The 19,196-nt window shown below is 43.3% G+C and overlaps 1 protein-coding gene across 2 annotated transcripts in view; it reads left to right on the plus strand.

The window, feature by feature from the left end:
• Window positions 1–494: 494 nt before the first annotated feature.
• Window positions 495–19,196, plus strand: part of SESN3 (sestrin 3) — a 45,075-nt gene continuing 26,373 nt past the window's right edge. For both annotated transcript variants that reach the window (XM_072850681.1, XM_072850682.1), the window contains exon 1: window positions 495–701. In XM_072850681.1, the coding sequence (XP_072706782.1) occupies window positions 603–701 (99 nt within the window). In that variant the 5' untranslated portion in view covers window positions 495–602. The remainder of the gene's footprint in view (window positions 702–19,196) is intronic.

Here is a 19,196-nt window from a genome sequence, read left to right on the forward strand (position 1 = left end):
AACTTGGGCCCCTCGGGGACCATCCTGGAGGGGAGCGCCCCGAGCAGAGCTGCGGGGACCGGCCGGGGCGGCTCCGGGGAGCCGAGGCCCCGCGGCCCGGCCGCCCCCGCCCGCCGCTCCCTCACGGCCCCCGCCGGGGCCGCGGCCCCCCGCTCCGGGGGCGGGGCCTCTCGCGCCTCGTTTGCATAGCGCCCGTTGAGCCACCCTATTGGCCAGGAGAAGGCACGCGCCGACGCGTCGGCCCCGCCTCTCTCCCCAACGCTGCCCAGAGACGCGGCCGGCCCCGCCCCTCCGCGGCGGTGACCACGCCCCTTCCCCCGCCCCCGCTCGGAGGCTGCCTGGAGATGAGAGCCGGAGACAGCTCTGCCCATTGGTCGGTGTCGGGCGGCCCCCGGGATTGGCGGGGCGCGGCGGCGGTGGGCGGGGCGGCCGGCGCGGATTGGCGGAGCGCGCAGGGGTGTGCGCAGGGGGCAGCGGCGCGGAGAGGGGTGCTGGGGCCGCGGCTGGAGGATGGGGGCGGCCGGCGGCGCGGGCTGCTGAGCGGCGCGGAGCCACCCTGGGCACCCCCTTCCCCGCCCGGCAGCGCCGCGCTCCCCGCCAGCATGAACCGGCTCGGCTCCGGCACCGTGGGCAGCGCCACCGCCGCCTCCGCCGCCGGCCAGTACCGGGTGTGCGGCAATTGCCGGAAGGTGCCGAGACAGGTACCGGGGCGGGGGGGACGCTGTGAGGCGGGGGGAGCTGAGAGGGCTGCGGGCGGCGGTGAGGCAGAGACTTGTAGGGGGGATTGGGGGAGCAGAGGCTTGGGGAGGGGGGCCGTGGCGTGAGGAGAAACGGGCCGTGGGGCGGCAGTGGGGCGGGGGCTGAGGCGGTGGGATGGGGGGGCAGTGGGGGCTCCGGGGCGGTGGGGTGAGCGCTGTGCGGCACCTGGGAGGGTGTGGATGGGGCCTGCCGGGCGGTGAGTGCCTGGGGGTGTGGGGTGGGGGCAGCGGAGGGGTGCAGGGCGGGGGGATGTGGCCCCAGGGGTGCCGAGGGGTGCCAGGTCCCGCACCCCCATCGCCTCCCTCCCCCTGGGACGGTTGTCACTCGCCCTTGCCCCCGGCTGGCCCCCGCCGCCGGGTCTGGGGGGCTCCGGGCCTCCCCGACGGCATGGGGGGGGGGATTGACTTGGGGCCCAGCGGCGCTTGGAAAGTTTATTATCCACGTATTTCACCGGCAAAACTCATCACCGCGATCTCCGTCAAGCCTTTGTGCGGGGGCATCCGAAATAGGAGCTTCAAAAAAAATGAGAAAAGCACCCAAAAAGCCCCTGCCCCCCCAGTCTGCTAAACCGCATCCCTACAGTTATCAGCAGCTCCCTTGTGCGGACCCTCTTGCTTCAGGAGGAGCGTAACCGCTTTACCACCTCCTCTCGACATCTGCTTAACAGGGAGCATTAGTTGAGGTGCTTTTTGTTTGTCCAGCGCAAATGAATTAAAATTGCTGAGCTGTGCAAACGCGCCGAGTCCAAGCACCCAAGATGAACGCGATGCCGTTTTTGGTTTTATTTTAATTCAATCTCTCCTGATACACTTCTGCACCAGGTTGGTTCTTGCAAATGCTAAGAAAGCCTGTAAGTCAATGAGCTCAAATATTTGCGCTCTTTGTCCAAAAACTGTTTTTCTTCCTCTGTGGGTCAGGCCAAGTGCCAATCAAAGTTGTTTTTCAAGCCTCTCTTCCCTGCAGTAGGACTGCTTTTTTCTTTCTTCTTTTTTTTTTTTTTTTTTTTAAGGGTTTGGTTTTTGGAAAGGAGGTGTGTATTCAGGGGAGGGGGGAGGAGAAACGTTAAAAATCGGTCAGAGAGAGAAGCAGATCTTAAAAATCATGTTTCTCGAATATTTTAATGGAAACAAAATCTTATTAAATGTGCATGCTTGGTATGTGCAGTTATTTTTTCCATAAACTCTTGGATCATATTACAGTTGATACTTGGTGCTCAGCTCTTAGCTCAGCTTGCGAGAAATGTAATGGATCAGAGAAGCACACATCAGCAGAGTCTGATTTTTAACCATTTCATTGCAGGATCAAATCCCTTCTTGGCTTTAACTTGCTGCTGTTAGTGCTTTAAGAAAAACAAGTACTTAAAAGAGAGAAGTTCTGCGGGGTTAAAGCCTGAAACAGCTTCAGACTTGACATATGTCTAAAGACATACAAATTAACCGGTGCCAAATATGTCTGTGGAGAAAGCAGGGAGGGAGCTTGCTTTGTTCTGCCAAATAATCAAAATGTTTTGTTGACAAATAAAGTGGTGCTTGGCAGCACTTGTAGGTCTAAAATTAAATTTAAATTATTTAATTTTTTTGAAGCTGTAGTCTCATCCTGCTGGGTACAACTTTTTTTGTATACCTCTCTAATATCAGTAGGGGTGGGGGGGACAGGGCTAGATGTTACTTTTCTGGTAACAGGAAACTTGCCGGATTAGTTTTTTTTGTTTGTTTTTTTGTTTTTTTTTTTTTTAAGTAATTTAGGGAGGATGATGGTAAAAGATAGGTACCCAGTTGGATCTGTTGAGGACGGCAGCTCAGCACTATCCTGCTTTGTCTGTGGTCATTTCAACTACTTTTCTTGCAAAATTGGGGAAAGAAAAAAAAAAGTGAGCTACAGCCCATGAAACCCTCTTGAAATATAGGTGTTTTGTGCTTGCAGTGGTTGTACTAGGACATTGTTGCATCTGTGTTTTAGGCTGGACAATAAACATAGAAGCACAAAGCTTCTGACTACATCTGTAATTATTTAAAAGTTGGTGTAATAAAAATCACTGTAAATTTTAACCTTTTGCACTTCATTGGCAAGCATGCAAGTAGAAAACAGGAAAAAAAAAAAAAGGCTTGGTGGAAGTGAGATGCAAATTTGACCTGAGTCTCAGAGTAATGATCTTCAGATGAGTGCTGCCTCATCTGTTCTTTTGATGGTGTTGTTTTTTTTTTTTTTAATGCTCATGTGATAATATACTGGAAAAATGATTGGCCTTAAAACATGTTGAATCTCTTCTGCCCTCCTCAGTCTTAAGTCTTTATTTGAAGCCACTTGAACGCTCACAGTTTAGGTAGTGCTGTTGTCAAAATTATAAGGGGCAAAGCAAGCTTTCTACTCAGTGGCATATAATGAAATTTGACATAGTCTAGCAGGTTTTGGATTCTCATGGGTGAAGGTAAGTTTCTCTTTCAACAGGGAAACAGGAAAAGCTAGATGCAGCACTTTAGGTTTCAGCTAATTTCAAATTAATCAAAGTTACGTTTTATTATGGAAACTTCTATTAGGGTAGCGCTAGAAACTTGCTAAGGATCCATGGGTTAAATTTGCCTATGAGAAAGATTTTTCATACTAAAAAGATAAAATTTCCGGTTGGGTTTATTGTTACGGGCCACTTTAAATAACCAGATCTACTTGCAGAACAATTGCTGCTAATCTGAAGGGCTTAGACAGTCATAGATATGACAGCTACGTCATTATTTGATTTAGGAAAAAAAAAGGCAACCACTAATAGGTGATGCAGGTTTGGATTTGGCGAGTGAGCTTGTTGAACAGACAACCAAGGCTAATGCTTTGCCTCAGCTTAAAATAAATGGAAGAATGAGCAAAACGAGATGAGTAGCTCTGGTTTGTGGGATTGATGGGCGGGCTTTGTAACAAAACTGTGGCATACCAGTAGGGAAAAGTGCTTAGAATGGCCTACGAGTGCTGTAGCCGAGTCTTTCCTAGAGGTGGCCAAGAGCTGCTGCCATTGCAGTAACCAGGACAGCCTCCACTTCTCACGTTTGAAAATCCAACATGTGGGGGAGTCCCTGGGCAGGGGAGCCTCGGGGTGTAAATCTGGAGGGGGTCTGGAGCCTGATGGAAACCCAAGGTTCTCCTGCCTAAACAAAATCAATAGCCCAGGCAAGCAAGAAAAGAATATATAGGAAGGGCTCAGTATTTCTTTGGACAAATAACTGCTTCAGGAAGGCTTTTAGGAATAAGCAAAAAGTCTTCAGGGGATGGAAAAATCCGGATATGTCAGGAAATGTAGGAACAGGGAGAGTTTGCCAACTGTTCAAGCTTAGTTGCAAATTGCAAAGCATGTGAAGGAAAAGGTTCTTTTACATGTACATACAAGTTGGTAGGATAGAAAAGAAAATGAGTGTAAACGTCATTCCAGGATTAAATATTTGTTTTGTGTTAGATTTCAGTGAAGGAGATACAAGGGCAACAGCAAAATGGGTGATGGAGGAGTGCAGTTTATAAGCATCCATCACTGTTGGCATGGTGGAAGTGAACCCAGCTTAGCTGACCCGCCTGGCTTGAGCCAGTCTCTGTGCTGGAGTCCTGGTAAAGGTATATGAAATACAGGATCTGTTCCAGGATCATAGACCTACCCAGTCAGGGTGATCCTGTGAGAGGGAAATAGCCATCAATATGCTGGACATAATTTTCAGTGCTCTTCATCCCCCCCATGCCAGTCTCCTCCTTTAGCACAAGTCTCAATACTATACAAGTTCCTAAAGCAAATTCTGACGGAAAAGCATACAGATACATGAAAAAAATACGTATGACATGATACCACCAAAAGTAGGTCACGCTAGACTAATGTAAGAGTCTTGATGAGACATCTGCTAGAGTGTCCTCTTCTGAAAGCTTTGAATGGACAAAAACTAGACTTCATTCATTAAACATCTGAAGTAATGTCAAACATTGAACTCCTTGCTGCACTAGCAAGTCAGCTCAAATTAAACTTTGGGGTTTACTAACACAAAATGTTCTAAATACCAAAAAGTTTAGGTGGGTTTGAAAAGTATTTGGGCAAATTCATAACAGAAAAATTAAACGAGACCTGTAAAGAGGAAATATCAACACTTTCCAGTATAGTTTCTATATGCTTTCCTGGCTGTTACGTGGCTGCTATTGCCCCCCTGGCAGCGACAGGTTACTGGGCAATAGGGACCTTTGACCTGACACATTTTGTCTATTTTTCTGTTCCTGTTAATTATAGAGGAGTGATTCGGAACGGGGGGCAGTGGGGATGGTGGTGGGCCATGCTGAAAGGAGAAGTCACTGTGCTGAGAGGAGACTACCAGTGGGTTTTCAAAGGATCACTTGAAACTAATCTGGTTTAACACTGTCCCGAATTGCATTGAGAGCGTGACTGCTTCCAAAGACACGGCAGAAGTGGTAAATGTTGTTGGTCCAGGGAAAGAGTGGAACATTTCATAGAAAGCTGGGAGACCTTGAGTGCTGGCATAGTTAGAAGTGGGGTGAAATCCAGTGGTATGAACTGTAAGAGTTATAGGCTTGGCTGTTTGTTACTCATAACTTTTAATAAGAGCAGCTCCTTGGAAGGAGCAGGGAGAAGGATGTTGCTGTGCAGGAGGACCAGCAGCTTACTGTCACCCTGCAGGGCAGTGCCGTTGGGGAGGAGGGAAGCCAGGAAAGATGGACCCTAATTAAACAGGCGCAGAGGAGAGTTCGCTGGGTGCTGGGAGAAACAGAGTACTGATTTTGCAGAAGGAGACTAAAAGAGTTTGCTTTTTTTAATCCAGCAGAAACAAAGGCCGAGAGGGGATATGATCCGTGTCTATAAATACATCCGATGGTAAGAGCCAGCGAGGAGAAATTAGCTCAAGAGTAGATGGATGTAAAATGGTCATAAATACATTTAGGCTGGAAAATTTAAGTGTCCAGAGGTGTGAGGTCCTGGAAGAGTTTGTTCTAGGTCTGGTGCTGTCAAAAAAAGCACCTACTTTTAAGATAGAAAAATGTGTGAACGTCATTAAATCATGCAGTGCTTACAATAATAGCACTAGCCTAGGCTCAGGGAGTTGAGGTCATATCCAAAAAAAAAAAAAAAGACACACTTTCATTCACTTTATTGTTCTGTATGGGTGAGTGAGAAAGTAGCCCAAAAGTGAACCAAAAATAGTCTAATGTCAGGTCTCATAAGCCTGTGTAGGCTAAAATAATGTGTCACCATGAATCATGAAGGTGCATGGAGATGCTTTTACCTGTTATGTAGAAATCAAGAGGCCTTTCAAGGACATCTTGACTATTTTGAAGAAAGTCAACCTGGTTCAATCTGTTCTGCACACAAGCAAATTAAAGTTGCTATGCCTTTACTTGGAAAACACCTCGGGTTTTCCACAACACAGTATCTTTGTTGTCGAGTTGCATAGTGTAGTTGGCTTTGGAAATCTGATCAACAAACTTGACTGTCACAGAGAATCTTATTTTGTAAAATCAAATTATGTCTTCCATAGTTTGACCACTCTTAATAATAGTCTCGTCATGCTGTAGTTGTCTTAATTTCCGGTTGCCTAGATGGCTTTAAACTCCTAAAGGAGTTCTCAAAGTGATTTGCAAAGTCTGTCTTGAAAACCCAACTCTGTTTGTATTGGTTCTAATTTTAGCAACTTTCTGTTGTGTAAAACATGGTGTCTGCCCTTGGTGTTTGTGTCTTCCAGTCCCCTGGAGCACTGCCGTGGTGAAACCAGCTCAGGCCACTCCTCCACTAATCCTGCGTGCACAGCTAGGGTGAGAAGATGGGTCTTTGAGGGTCCAGAATGTAAAGCTATAAACCAAGAGCAGCAAACCCAACCTTTTAGGACAGTTAAGATTGTCAGCAACAGGCCCCTCACCTTTGTCATTTGTTCTTACTTTTTCTGGAAAGATTTGGTTAAAAAAAAATAACCTAAAGAACAGGAAATAAATGCAGTGAAAATCCAGAGATGACTGTGGTTTCTCTCCTTTCCCATCCTCATGAGTCTTGCAGTAATTTGTGTCTTTTCAGAGTCTGACCCTTTTAAATAATTGTTCTCCCACCCTCCTGTGTAATTATTGGCTTCGTTGCCTGGCATCAGAGAGCACTATTGCTCTTTGCACGTGTATCTTGAGGGTTCCTGGGTTCTTCCACTTTTGCCGTAAAAGCTAGTGTAAAAAATTTTCCTTGTACCTTTTTTGTCTTATGTGCTGAAAATGAGAAGGCCCAACTATTAAGTTTTCATTAGACCTGTAATGAGAGTGGCATGAGTGAAATGAACCTCTGGTGAAGGACGTTGTTTTGCAATGAAAAGCTGTCAGAGGTGGCCTCGTAGGAACCACATTCATTTAGAATAGTCACTTTTATTTAAAAAAAACAAAGCAATAACACAGTCTTCCCTGAATTACAGGGAGGGAGTGGAGGCAAGAAAGGAAAGAAAGTGGGGAGGAGGATTTTCTTCAAAAGAAACTTTGAGGTTTAGTGTTGGGAGTGGGTTAGCCAAGCATGGAGGTTGTCCTCTGTTGCGACTTACTGCTGCTGGTAGGAGTGGTGCATTGCATTAGCCAAATCGCAGGCTGTGGTTTGGAGATGTGGACTCTGTGAGCATTTGCTTTAAATTTATGCATATTACCTAATTAATGCTTCAAATTTCACATCTCTTTAAATGGCGGTGTTTTGAAATCTGAAAAAAATAATATGGTTCGTTAAGCATCCTTGGTTTTTCCTCTCTCCCACATTGGCGAGGGAGCTGTTAATACTCGTTTGGTCCTTTATTTGAACCTTTTTTTCTGGCTAGGGAGATTTGAGCGAGAGAAGATAGCGGTATAATTCTCCCCTGGCTTTGTGTAGCTAGGGGAGTTGGTCTGGAGATTTTTATTATCAGATTTCCATTTCCAGGGCTGGAGAATAAGAAGGGATCGCAAGTATCATTTGCTTGGCCATGCTGAATATTGGCTTTTGTCTAAGTGGGTCAGGCTAGACTGGGGGGAAAGGGGCGTTTTCAGTAGAAAAGAAATTCGAATTGTCAGGAGAGAGACCTGAGTTAATGAGAAATTGCACATCATCAGCTTTGGAAAAACCTGTATGGAAATAATTTATGCTGTTTAATTTCTCTGTTCTTTGCAGGTGTTCCTGTTTGTATGCAGAGGTCCTTCCCATTGTTGTCTCTGCAACCCAGCTTGGTAGTCTGTGCGCTTTAAGTAGAAGCTATAGGGAACGTAACGCAGATGACTCAAATACCTTGTGAAATTCCATTACAGGGAGGTAGGGGTATTCTCCGCAAACAATTTTTTTCTGTTTATCAGTCAGTCCATTGAATGCGTTAGGGATAGTTCAAGAAATTTTATGGGGTTCTCAGTATGCCACCCTGGGCAAACTAGTGTTACTGATAATAGGGGAGGCTATGATCAAGGGGTATTAATTTTAAATGTTTCTCTTAACCACTAGTTTCAAATTTTTATTATAGGATGCTTCTTGCATATCAGACATTAGATAACTATCAGTTGGGGCAAAATACCAGTGCAGATGATAGTTACTATTGTGTGTTTAGGATGCTGAGAAACTATTTTGTTCTTGGTATAGACTGTATCAACTATTGATTTATTCAAATATCTTCATTCTCACATCTTATTTAAATCGAAAGCAAGATGTTTTGAAGCACAGGCTTTTTTCTTCTAAGGCATAGTCTTGTGACAGTCAGGGACTTAAGTTAGGGAGAGGCTGAACAGGGTATAAGTAATGGTGCTCAGGGTAAGAGATGGAAGTCGGTGCTCTTAATCTAGAAAGGCGTCTTAAATCTTTCCTGCATGTCCCTTGTTACCTGAATTAGAGTAAGATAAATAAACAGATAAAACCTCCTGATTAAACACCTTTTTTTTTTTTTCTTGTTAATGACTCTCATATTTCTCCCAAGGTAAGCATCTTGTTTTGTTAGACCAGCAATGGATTTCTAATGGATTCTGAGCTCAGCACCCAACCTAGTGAACTTGGTAACAGTGTGAGGCTACCTGCAGTCCCCTTCCTCAGGGGATCAGATGGGAAAAAATAATAATGGAGAGGAATATGAAGTATTCCTGGCTTCATGTGTTGTGAATAGGCTGGAACTGAAGGGATAATCTGCATCACACAAGAAGTAAGTTCCTCATGGACTTGCTCAGTATTGTGTGGTCAGTGTGTGGACCACCCTTTGGATTGTGGTTTAAGTCTTCCAGTGTACACAAATGTTAGGTTAACATGTATGAAAGCCAGGAGAAGTCGCATTCTTGAGAATTATGTGGACCCATAGGTCTCTATTATCTCTTCAAGCACAGAAGACATTTGGAAGAAAAGTAAAAGGTGACTTGAAAATCAGGTTTTCATCTATTCAGAATGAGCAATAAACTCATAAATACAACCAGTATGTCTCAATTGCTGCACTTTGGAATCAAAATGCATAATTGTGTATCTGTTTTAAAGTGTCTTAAATTTGAACTTAGTTTTGACATGAAACTAGAGAGAATTCTAAATTCTTTTAGAGTCAATTGGTACTTTAAAGGATCAATTAAATTATTCCTTAGAAGGGAGGAATGGTTGCAAGGATTACTTCTCACTTGCCATTTTCACACAAAAATGAACATGAAATGTGACTTGTAGGTTACTTGGGAATTAAGAATTTGTGCTTCTGAGCAATTCCACACAACCTAAGTAAAACAGAGTTATGTTGATGATAGCAAAGAAGTACTAGCTGTCTTGGTGTAAGCCATTCTTAGAGCAGTACAGAGCTGCTTACTCAAAATCATCTTTTATCTGTCTCTGGGCTGTTTATTACTGCATTGGATTTGCTTTGGCTGATACCAACAAAACAACTGAAAGCCAGCATATGTTCTCTCCTCTGTATGAATTGTGCAGTTAAAAACTATTTAATAAGACAGTATCTTAACAGCATTGAACCTAATTTAATAGCATGTGCTTGTAAATATGTTTAATATCTCCTGCTTTAGCATGTGGTGAAGGGAGTGTAGTTACATTATTGGATAAATGTATCTGGAGGGGGTTTGGCCATATGGTTCTAAATCTGTTTTAATGTAATTATGCCTATTAACTGAAAAAAATAAAAAATATTCCCTCTGAGTTGATTGACATTCTTCTCAGTAAAGCACCCTCGTTGCTGATTAGAGGTGTGGAAATAGTAATTTGTTCTAGTATTTAGAAATTTGATTAGACCTCTAATGAAATGGAGCGCCTACACGCTGTCTAAATATTCTACCTGACACCAGTTGGATCTCATCCAGCATGGAAGAACACTTGAAATGTTGCTTTACTACAATATGTTTTGTGTCTTGAAATCAACTGTGTTGCCTGCATGCAAATACCCACTTGGCTGTTCAGTGGGCAGAGTGAACCTTGACCCTCCCTGGAAATCGGCATCAGGATTTGATTATTCCGCTGAGCACTCATTGCCTTACTGCAATAACTAGCTTAGAGTTAGAAAATTAAGGCATCTGTTTATGTGGAAGCACCCATGCTACTAACTCCATAAGCTGGACTTCAGAATGGTTTGCGCACCTGTGTTATATGTGGCATGAAGTGCAAATGAGGTAGATGCATGCTGTTAAAGCTCATAAGTTGTCACTGTTCTTGTGTAATAATAAGTTGATAACAACACTCTATAAATGAAAATTGAAAGCATCGCATTTCTCTCCCTGTTATAAGCTGGCTTGTTCTGCTTCCTCCAAAGGCTGATTGAAGCACCCGTTGGGTGCTGTGGCAGCTGTTCTAGCACCCATATTTTAAGTCCTCTTTAACTCGGTTGCAGCCATTTTCGCTCAAGAGCACTACCGCCGGAAGACTCTAAATCAGGACTCTTCTTTAGCATCCTGCAGTGGAAACTTCCAGTCCCTAGTGGTAGGAAACACATTAAAACAACGCTTCAGGTGCATGATGTCCGTTCATCAACAGTTCGTTTTGACTGGTTAGCTTCTTCCTCTGAAATACAGAAGATAAGCTCTAATGTGTCTGAACTAGAATCAGATATAGCCTTTGTCTTCTTCCTTGCAGGTTTTTTTTATTCTGTTTCTCCACCATATTTAATATTTTTACATTTTGCAGTCTCCACATTTAAACAAATACAGTGGAAGTGTTGAACCAGAAGAACTCCAACTAGTTTATGCTGTATTAATGCTTCAGGAGACTCCAGAAATTTTTTTTCATCTTCTGTTCCTTCCAGAAAACCCAAACAAACCGTTCGATAACATTAATAGTTTAAGTTTTGCATTACTGGGGAAAGATTGGACAAGGCAGTAACATCAGGGATCAGGCAGGTAGAACCTGCTTTGAGATAAGTGACTTTTATTCCAGCAATTTAAAACTTCTTGTCTCACTTCAATGCTGGTGCTTCACAAGTAGTTAGAAGAAAAGGTGTGTCCGTTGAAAAGGTCAACTGTAGCGTAATTAAAGGCTGAAGGAGCCTGCAGCCGGTGTTGTAGTTCCTCAGGGGAGATGGAGCTTGGTGCTTGTTACAGCTGAGCAGAGGATGAGTGGAAAGAGAGCAGTCTGCACCGAGGGAGGGTATGCTGGAGCCGCCTTTCACACATGGCTTAAAAAAGCAAAATGGGAATGGAGGTGGAAGGAAGGTCTCCCTCCATGCCCCTGCTCTTTATGTCACTGATGCAAAAGGTATTAGATAAAGCTGTAGTTACTTGACCTATTTATCCAACAGAAACTTGCAGTACAAGCAAAAGCAGTTTGACTATCCAGCACTGTTGCTGTTTTGTATGGGACACTCCTTTGGGTTAAGCTGTGCCTCATGAATACTTACAGGCAGCATACAGCTTCCGACATGAGTAATTTGTCTTGTTTGAGAAGCTAGGTCTATGGCATTGGTTCTTGTTTCCCAGAAAAGTTGGAACACCCGTTGCATGGTCTAACTTCTGTCTGTACAGAGCTAAGCTGGGTGCAAATAAAGGCTGTGAAGGTGTCTCTTCAGAGCTGGACCTACTCTGATGCAAAGGTCTTAGTTTGGGTTTGGTGACTTCATTCAGAAAAAGGGCAAGTAGGCTGGAATGCAATGGAGGGTCTCATTAGGCAATGCATGTTAATCACTCTTCTGTAGCTACAGAAGACGTTATTCAGGCAGAGTATAAAAGAAGTGGTTTTATTATTTCTGTAGTACTTGCTGGTGATTTTTTTGTACAGTCATTAAGTCACTAAAACATAGCCAAAAGTCCTCTTAGCAAAAGCGTAACCAGTAATCTGAGGAGACGGTAGCACCTGTTAGCTCTGAGGTTGGAGGTAAATCTGAAGTTCTGCCAATCTGCTGGCCTAGGCGGCTGAAGAGAGCAGGAATAGCTGATCTGTCTCTGGACATGTCTGTATTTACATGCAATAAATCTTCTATAACAGTTATGAGTCTTAATTTTTGAAAATCGGCATCTCTTTTAAGCTGTCGGGAAAATATATTTGTACCTTAGGTCTTTGCTGCCACCAGCTCAGCCATGTTAAGCCAGTGTGTTTTGGAGATTGTATCTCAGTAATGACTCACTTTGGTAAGACATAGCTTAAGATGCAAAATGTTCTTTAAAAAAAAAAAATAAGAAAGAGGAAGAAACTGCCTGACTGCAAGTATTGTTACGGTCGTTCCAGCAAGTTGGTGGCTTTCAGATGTGCTTCTGAGATGAAGCCCTTCCCCTGTTGGTCCCTTGCCCAAACCTCTCCCAGACTAATCAAACATAAAACAGTTAGCGTGTCAGCTCCTTGCTTATTGTAAAACAGTCTCCAGCCTTTGCAAGCAAGACTCCTTGGAGAAATAATATGCCCTAATTGGTGACTATTTTAGGATTTCCTATCAGGTAAAGAATCAAAAGGGCTCACCCGTGGTTTTCCATCTGTGGCCCTTAGCACCATAAGATTTCTCTGGACTTCTTTCAAGGAGGCTGTGTAAGGAAATTTATATCGGTAAACTCATATGCGTGGTGTAGGTACCACCTTCTTCTGAAAAATGCTTACGAGTCAACTAATCAAAAAAGGCTTAAACTCCTGGCTTAGACAGCAAGGCGCTTGCTCTTGGAAATTGTACCTTTAGGCTAGAGGTAAAGCATGTTAGGGAGATTTTTTTTTTTGTCTGGCACGTTCTTTCTGTTTGAGTCATCGACCAAAGAAAGATGGCAAAAAAAGGTGCTTCTCTCAAAGCAGGACATTACTCCTTTTGGACGTCCAGAGGGACTATCCCTTTCCAGGCAGAGCTGTGAGAACAGCATCAGTGTTCCTTACATTATCTGAACTGTAACAAAGATGCTCAGTGGTCATCAGCTGTGCATGAGCATTCGTCTGAGAAACTTGTGCCAAGGGGGCTTCTCATTTTTTTTAAATTTTCAATGGATTAACTTTTTAAATTTTGAGGAACATTGGCCACAAGTTCTGCTTGTTATAAGCTAGAAACTTTATGTCAGCTTCATGATTTAATATTTTTATGTCGGCTTGAATTTTAATGTGAACAGCTTAGCTAAGGTTCTTCAGGTAGCATAGCCAATGTCTGCTTATATTCTTCCAGGTAGATACCATCAATCTAAACAAGCGTCATCTGCCCATCAAGTGAGTAAGGAGGGTACATATTTATATTGTCTTCATGTTTTAACTCTTCAGGGTTTTTTTTCTTAACCTTTTTCAGATCTAAGTTGATGTCACTTCTGATGAGGCGCATTCAGAAAAGGGGAAGAAATAACTTGCTTCCTAAAAACAGTGTTAGTAAATAATTATAATGTAAAGTACTCAAGATTATGAAGTAAATGATATGATACCACCCGTGTTGAACAGACAGTGTAGGAATGTGCTCACCCAGGCACTGAGGAGCTCCATAATGTGGGCTGCATCTTTTAGACTGGATTAGCACAATGCTTGTTTCCACAACAGTCCAGTTTAGTTGAAATGTCTCTTTGGGTGATGCCAATTCTTATATATATTAGAAAATATATTTGATTTTTTTAATAGCATTTATAGAATAAATAGTATTCTTGCACCAATCTGCTGCAGATATAACAGCACTAGAGCAGGTCAGATCAAAACTCAGTGTCCTGTCTCTGACAGTGGTGAAGGGAAGGTATCTAAGGAAGGGGACACGAAATGGAGCAAGTTCATTGTGACACTCCCTTGGCACTGTCTCCCAGTCTCCAAGTATTTGCAACTTGAAAACTTCCTGAGCTGGAGGTGGTTTCTCCATATTTAATAACCGTTCTTGCATTTCTCTTCCTTGAACAATTCAGTTTTAAACACACGCCGACTTCAAGTCCGCAGCGTCTTACAGCAAGGATTTCCGCAGCTTAGGTGTGCATTGTGGAAAAGGTGAAGTATCTCTCCTTGAGCTTGTCGCCTGCTGGTTGGTCCCTAATCCTTTTATTGGAGGTGGTAAAAGCACGCTATGCATGGACTGTGACAGCCAGGAGGCAATCAATTAAAATATCTTGACATGCTTGTGACAGCAAGCTCAGCAGTTCAGGGTAGCTTTCCAAGACTCGAGCTACTGTGTTTCACAATCCTGTGTGAAAAAGATGGCAGAAAGCTAGCTCGGGGGGCTCCAGTACTGAGCCGAGCACATTTCCCTCTTTTATCTGGGTGAGAGGATTTGTTTTTCTGAATTTTGGCAAGTTACTTCCATGACTCTTAAGATAGTTCCTGCACACAGACTCAAAATAACTGCTATGATCATTTTGCACATAAAATGTGTGGGAAAAGCAGTTTGAAAACCCATGCTTCTGCCATCTGCTTGACTTTCCTATGTCTCAGAATAGAATTTGGTTTTATATAGTACCTGGTAAGTGAAAGGTGCTTGGGAGCATGTTTCTGTAACAGCATATTCTGAGACACTATTTATTTGCTCAGTAGTAGTTTTTATCGAGCTGAAAACACTGCAAGGACACAGACTTATCAAGAGGGAGTGTCGGCAGGGACACGTGGTGAGTTTATTTCTGCAGCGTGAGGCTTCTGCGATTTTAGCTTTTCCTTGAGATGCAGCGAAGAAGCAGCTGTGATACGCTTCAGGTAACGCAATGCTCCTGTGCAGCGGCTGCGCTGCTCTTCCGCTAAAATTCAAACTTTCCACTAAAACACCGTGGTTCGATGGTTCTCACCAGTTGGCCGAACAGGGGAGCAGGCAGAGCGCATCGCCTCCTGCATTTTAAGAGAACAGCTACAAGAAGCAAGAGCTGTAACCAAGCAGTGACATTGTGCGGTGAAATATTTGGTGCAAAGTAGTGGAAGTGCCTGGGAAGCAGGACTGCATGGTCTGAGGTCTCATAGCTACAGGTCAAACAGCTTTTCACATTGGAGAGATCCTCAGACTTCACCTTCTTGAGTTGAATGCTGGTGGATTTCCACACTTCGCTAGTAAAGATTTTTCAGCGTTTGGTAGTTAGTAAATATGTAGTGTTTGACAATAGTCGCGAACATTGCTTGACTAACACCTCAGCCAGCAAAATACCTTGTGTGGCCGGGACACCAGTGCAGCCTTGTTGCTCCTGATAGCCTATCATGCAAGTAGTTGGAGCTGGGAAGGAAACAATTTTAGCGAGCTGGTGCAAAGGTCGGAGCCCAGCTTCCTCCCCTGCAACTGCGGGGCGGACTGAGATGCTAATCGGAGGAGAATATTGTTACTATTTTCTCCATTAAAGTACAAAGGTAGGACTCTATACTTGCTGTGAGCAGATCTCTTCATGATACTGTTCAGTCTGAACTGTCTAGCTTCATCATTTCAACTGAAAACTCAGCAGTGGCTGAATTAATGCTTGTCTGGTTTCTCAAGCAGGTTGTGCAGCTGAGCTCTACGCGCCTGCCTGACTTAGGAACTGTTAATCAAGGACTTCTTTAAAGCTAGCTTTAAATATTTCTAGAAGAGCTGCAGTTGCACTAGTGACCGCAGTGCAGGCATAACCTTAAGAGTCTCACCCTTGATAAAAATCTAAATCATAGTGTTTTAAGGCACACTGCGCCTGAATTGTGCCTCTCTGTGCTCTTTGTCATCATGAATGCGACGGCAGTGCCAAAGAGGAGAGGTGAGAGAATGCAGCCTCGATGCCAGTCCCTGGTTAAACAATTCTCCCAGTCTGCTTTTATAGTAACTTGCACTTAAGTGCATCTTCCTTCCTATAAACCCTTGGTGAGCATGAGCTCTGCTGGAATACTGCAGCACTTGAGGATGTTCCAGCATGAATTGCAATGGAGTCTGTTAAAGGTTTTCTTTAAAATGTATTGTTAGAGTATTTTGCTGTGTACTGCTCTTACATGAATCTAGTATTTAAAACATTTAGCATCTTTGAAATACTTTAAAAAAAAAAAAACAAACTAAGCCACTTTCTTCATGGTAGAAGAATGCCATTATGGATGAATACCGTTCAATTTTGCTTGCTTACAAGGCATGTATTTTCAGACAATACTTCTATTAAAAATTCGGTAGAGCATTCTTGGGAGGCAGTTCTGCCAGAGATACATGACAGATTTACATAACCCTAGGGGTCTTTCTCTCTTTTTTTTAATATGCACTGGTTGTGCCTCTCCGATTGGCAGTATGCCCAATAAATCAAATGTGTGTGCGTTTATTAATTGAAGTATTTAACCATTCAATTACTGTATTGTAAAGAGGCTGTGCTATCAGTAGTTAATTTAGGTATTAATTCAGGCCTGTCAAAGCAGCTGCTGTTTTATCTGTACTTTCTATCAAATGTTTGTTCTACCTGTTGGCAGTGGTTTGCTGCGTGGATCAAATGGGGAGGTCGATACGGTCTCTCCGTAGGAGGACAGAGACCACATGCATGACCACGGCTGCTGCCCTTGCGCCGAGCACGCAGCCTCCCGAGCACGTGGGACCCCGCTGGCAGAGCGAAACCAGGCTTGGTTAGATGGGCTGTGCTCGGGCAGGACGAGGCAGCCCTCTGCATGGGAGGCGGCGGATTAAAGGATGTGCCGTGCTGCTTCAGAGACTCTTCGTTAGCAGGCAGCGTTGCTGTCCTGGCTGGTGATGAGGCAGATTAACTCGATGCAGTTTTGCCAATTTAGTGGCTGAAGGCTATGTTCCCCAAACTAGATAATATTGGTCTGTCTCCGTATGTCAGACTTGGACTAAATCTGAAGGTGGAAGTGGGCCAAGGTACAGATAAAACAAGTCCCAGCTTAAACCGCTGAAGTTTTCCACTGTAACTTTTGCCCTTGATATCTGATGCTGTTGAAACATAGAAAATGCTCTTCTGCTGTGCTCGTAGGATTTTGAGTCATCTGGATGATCACAAGATCTTCTGTCCTGAGGGCATTTCTTGGGGAGCATACAAACTCCAGTGTTACCATTGGGTGCGTGGGGAGGGAAGGAGGCGAGGTTCTCCATGGACTGATAAGAGAGAAGCTTTGTTTCTCTCTCTTCCCGCCCCCCCCCTTTTTTTTTTTGCAGGCTGAAGTAGATCAGAAGACCATTTGTTGTCTGCTGGTAGTATGTGTCTTGCCTAGCTTCAGACCATTATGTTTGGTCTGCTTTACCATGGATTCCTGTTAGTCTATGGAGGAAAACCAAGCCTTTCCATGGCACAATTGATCTCATCCTCAGCGAGACATCATCTTTCTTTTTTGGTTGTAACCAAGGTCCAGCTTGCTAACTCTGATTCGAGTGTCTGTGTTTGGTCAGTTGAGTTTCAGCCTTGGTATCTGATAAAGACTGGGGCACGGATAAGAACTCAGATTTTGAGGTTTGGCTTAAATTAGATGGAAGTGAATCTCTAGCAGTGATTTACTGCTAGAAGAAGTGGCTGTTTGTCTCTCATCCTTTTCATGTGTTAATAATTGATGTTTAGGTTTGACTGCTGACATCTTCAGTTGAGCAAATCTTCTCGTGAAGATCTTTCAATTTTTCCAATCACGACCCTCAGCCTTACTTTCTCAGTTAGACGTACTCTGTCCTTCAGTTACATCAAGATTAAGTTACAGGTGTGTCTTTTATTTGATATATTCAGCTCTAGTCTGACAAAAATACAAAACACAGTTTGACTTTTTAAATAAAGAGGTGTTCTGCAGCATACACGTTACTCTGACATTTGACTTGCAGTCCTTGCCTGTCTGCTCCCAGTTGCAGTTGAAGGTTGGTTTTGGTTAACAGCTGTAAATAACTTTGAAATTATCTCCAGGACAGGGAGAGTGATGCGACCCAAGTAGGACTAGAAGAGGGTGTAGATGTAGGCTTTCTTTATGAAAAAAAGGAGATAGGCTTTTCTGTCAGTAACTGCATAGTCACTTCTGAGTTTCTCTCCCTTGGATTGAGTGTACCGGGTATCTTTCAAAGATCGAGGAACTGCTGTTGGACTTCTGCTGCCTGGCCATCCATCTTGGGTTGGGTAGAAATTGCTGCCCTTTGGTTTCTAATTAGTGTGGATTGTGTTCTTAATAGCTGGTGGAGGGATGGGAACTTGGGATAGGCTTCCTTTTATTGTGTGAAATCCAAAAGGGCTGTAACCTGTTACCAAAGCAAAAGCTCCCCATCAATTGTACTGCACTGGCTCTCTTCCCAGCTCCTTGCACCACTTCATCAGCTGTTAGGCACAAAGATGCCAAATTCTTAATGTTAAAAGTGACTGTTTTAAGTATTTTGAAATGCTGTTCTGTAAAAAAGATTTCCTACTGTTTGACTTCCTCTGCTAATTTTCATCTTTATCGCTTAGTTTGCATTTTTGGAGTTGTACTGTCTGTTAAGAGGAAGAAACCGTTGCAAAATCACTTGAAATACCCTTAGCAAATGACTGTAGGCTGGGACTTTTACTTTGCGAACTCTTAACATTTTGACATTGTTTGTTCTGAACATCTCTTTTATTGCTTCTGGAGATATGTCCTGGGTTTAATTATAGGAATGGGGCAGTCATAAAAAGGAGTTCTGCACTGTCAGCAAATAAGGTGTCGTGCATCATTCAAATTACTCCTTTTCACATTTTCTCTTTTGTCTTTTGGCTTTTCTTTCTCTAAGGAAATTGTTTTGAAAACCAGAACACCAAACTTTATCCTTCTAATGTGTATCCAAATTTTTGAAGTTGCAACACAAACTTAATTTAAGATGAATTGCAGATATATTCTGAAGCTATAAAGCTCCCGATTTTATTAGATGAGATGCCATAAACAGATTTTTTCTTTAAAAAATGATACATCCATAAATGTTTGTCAATAAATTTCAAAATTTCACAGCTTTGAGGAATATACTTTTTTGTTCTTGTCAATCAGAACCTCCCAGGAGTACTGACATGTGAAGGCAAGTAAACTGTGTCTATTTGGTTTTCCTTTTAGTCAGCAAGACTGCGTGTAGCTTTAAATATTATATTAATCCTCTATAAATTTATGAAAAGTATTAAAGTTTCCACCTAAAATGAATTGGATGCATCCGGAACTTCTGCCATGTTTCTAAACAGCTCTTCCTCTGACAAAGTTAGGTGAATAAATT

This window comes from Ciconia boyciana, chromosome 1 (genome assembly GCF_034638445.1).
Source record: "Ciconia boyciana chromosome 1, ASM3463844v1, whole genome shotgun sequence".
NCBI classification, from domain to species: Eukaryota; Metazoa; Chordata; class Aves; order Ciconiiformes; family Ciconiidae; genus Ciconia; species Ciconia boyciana.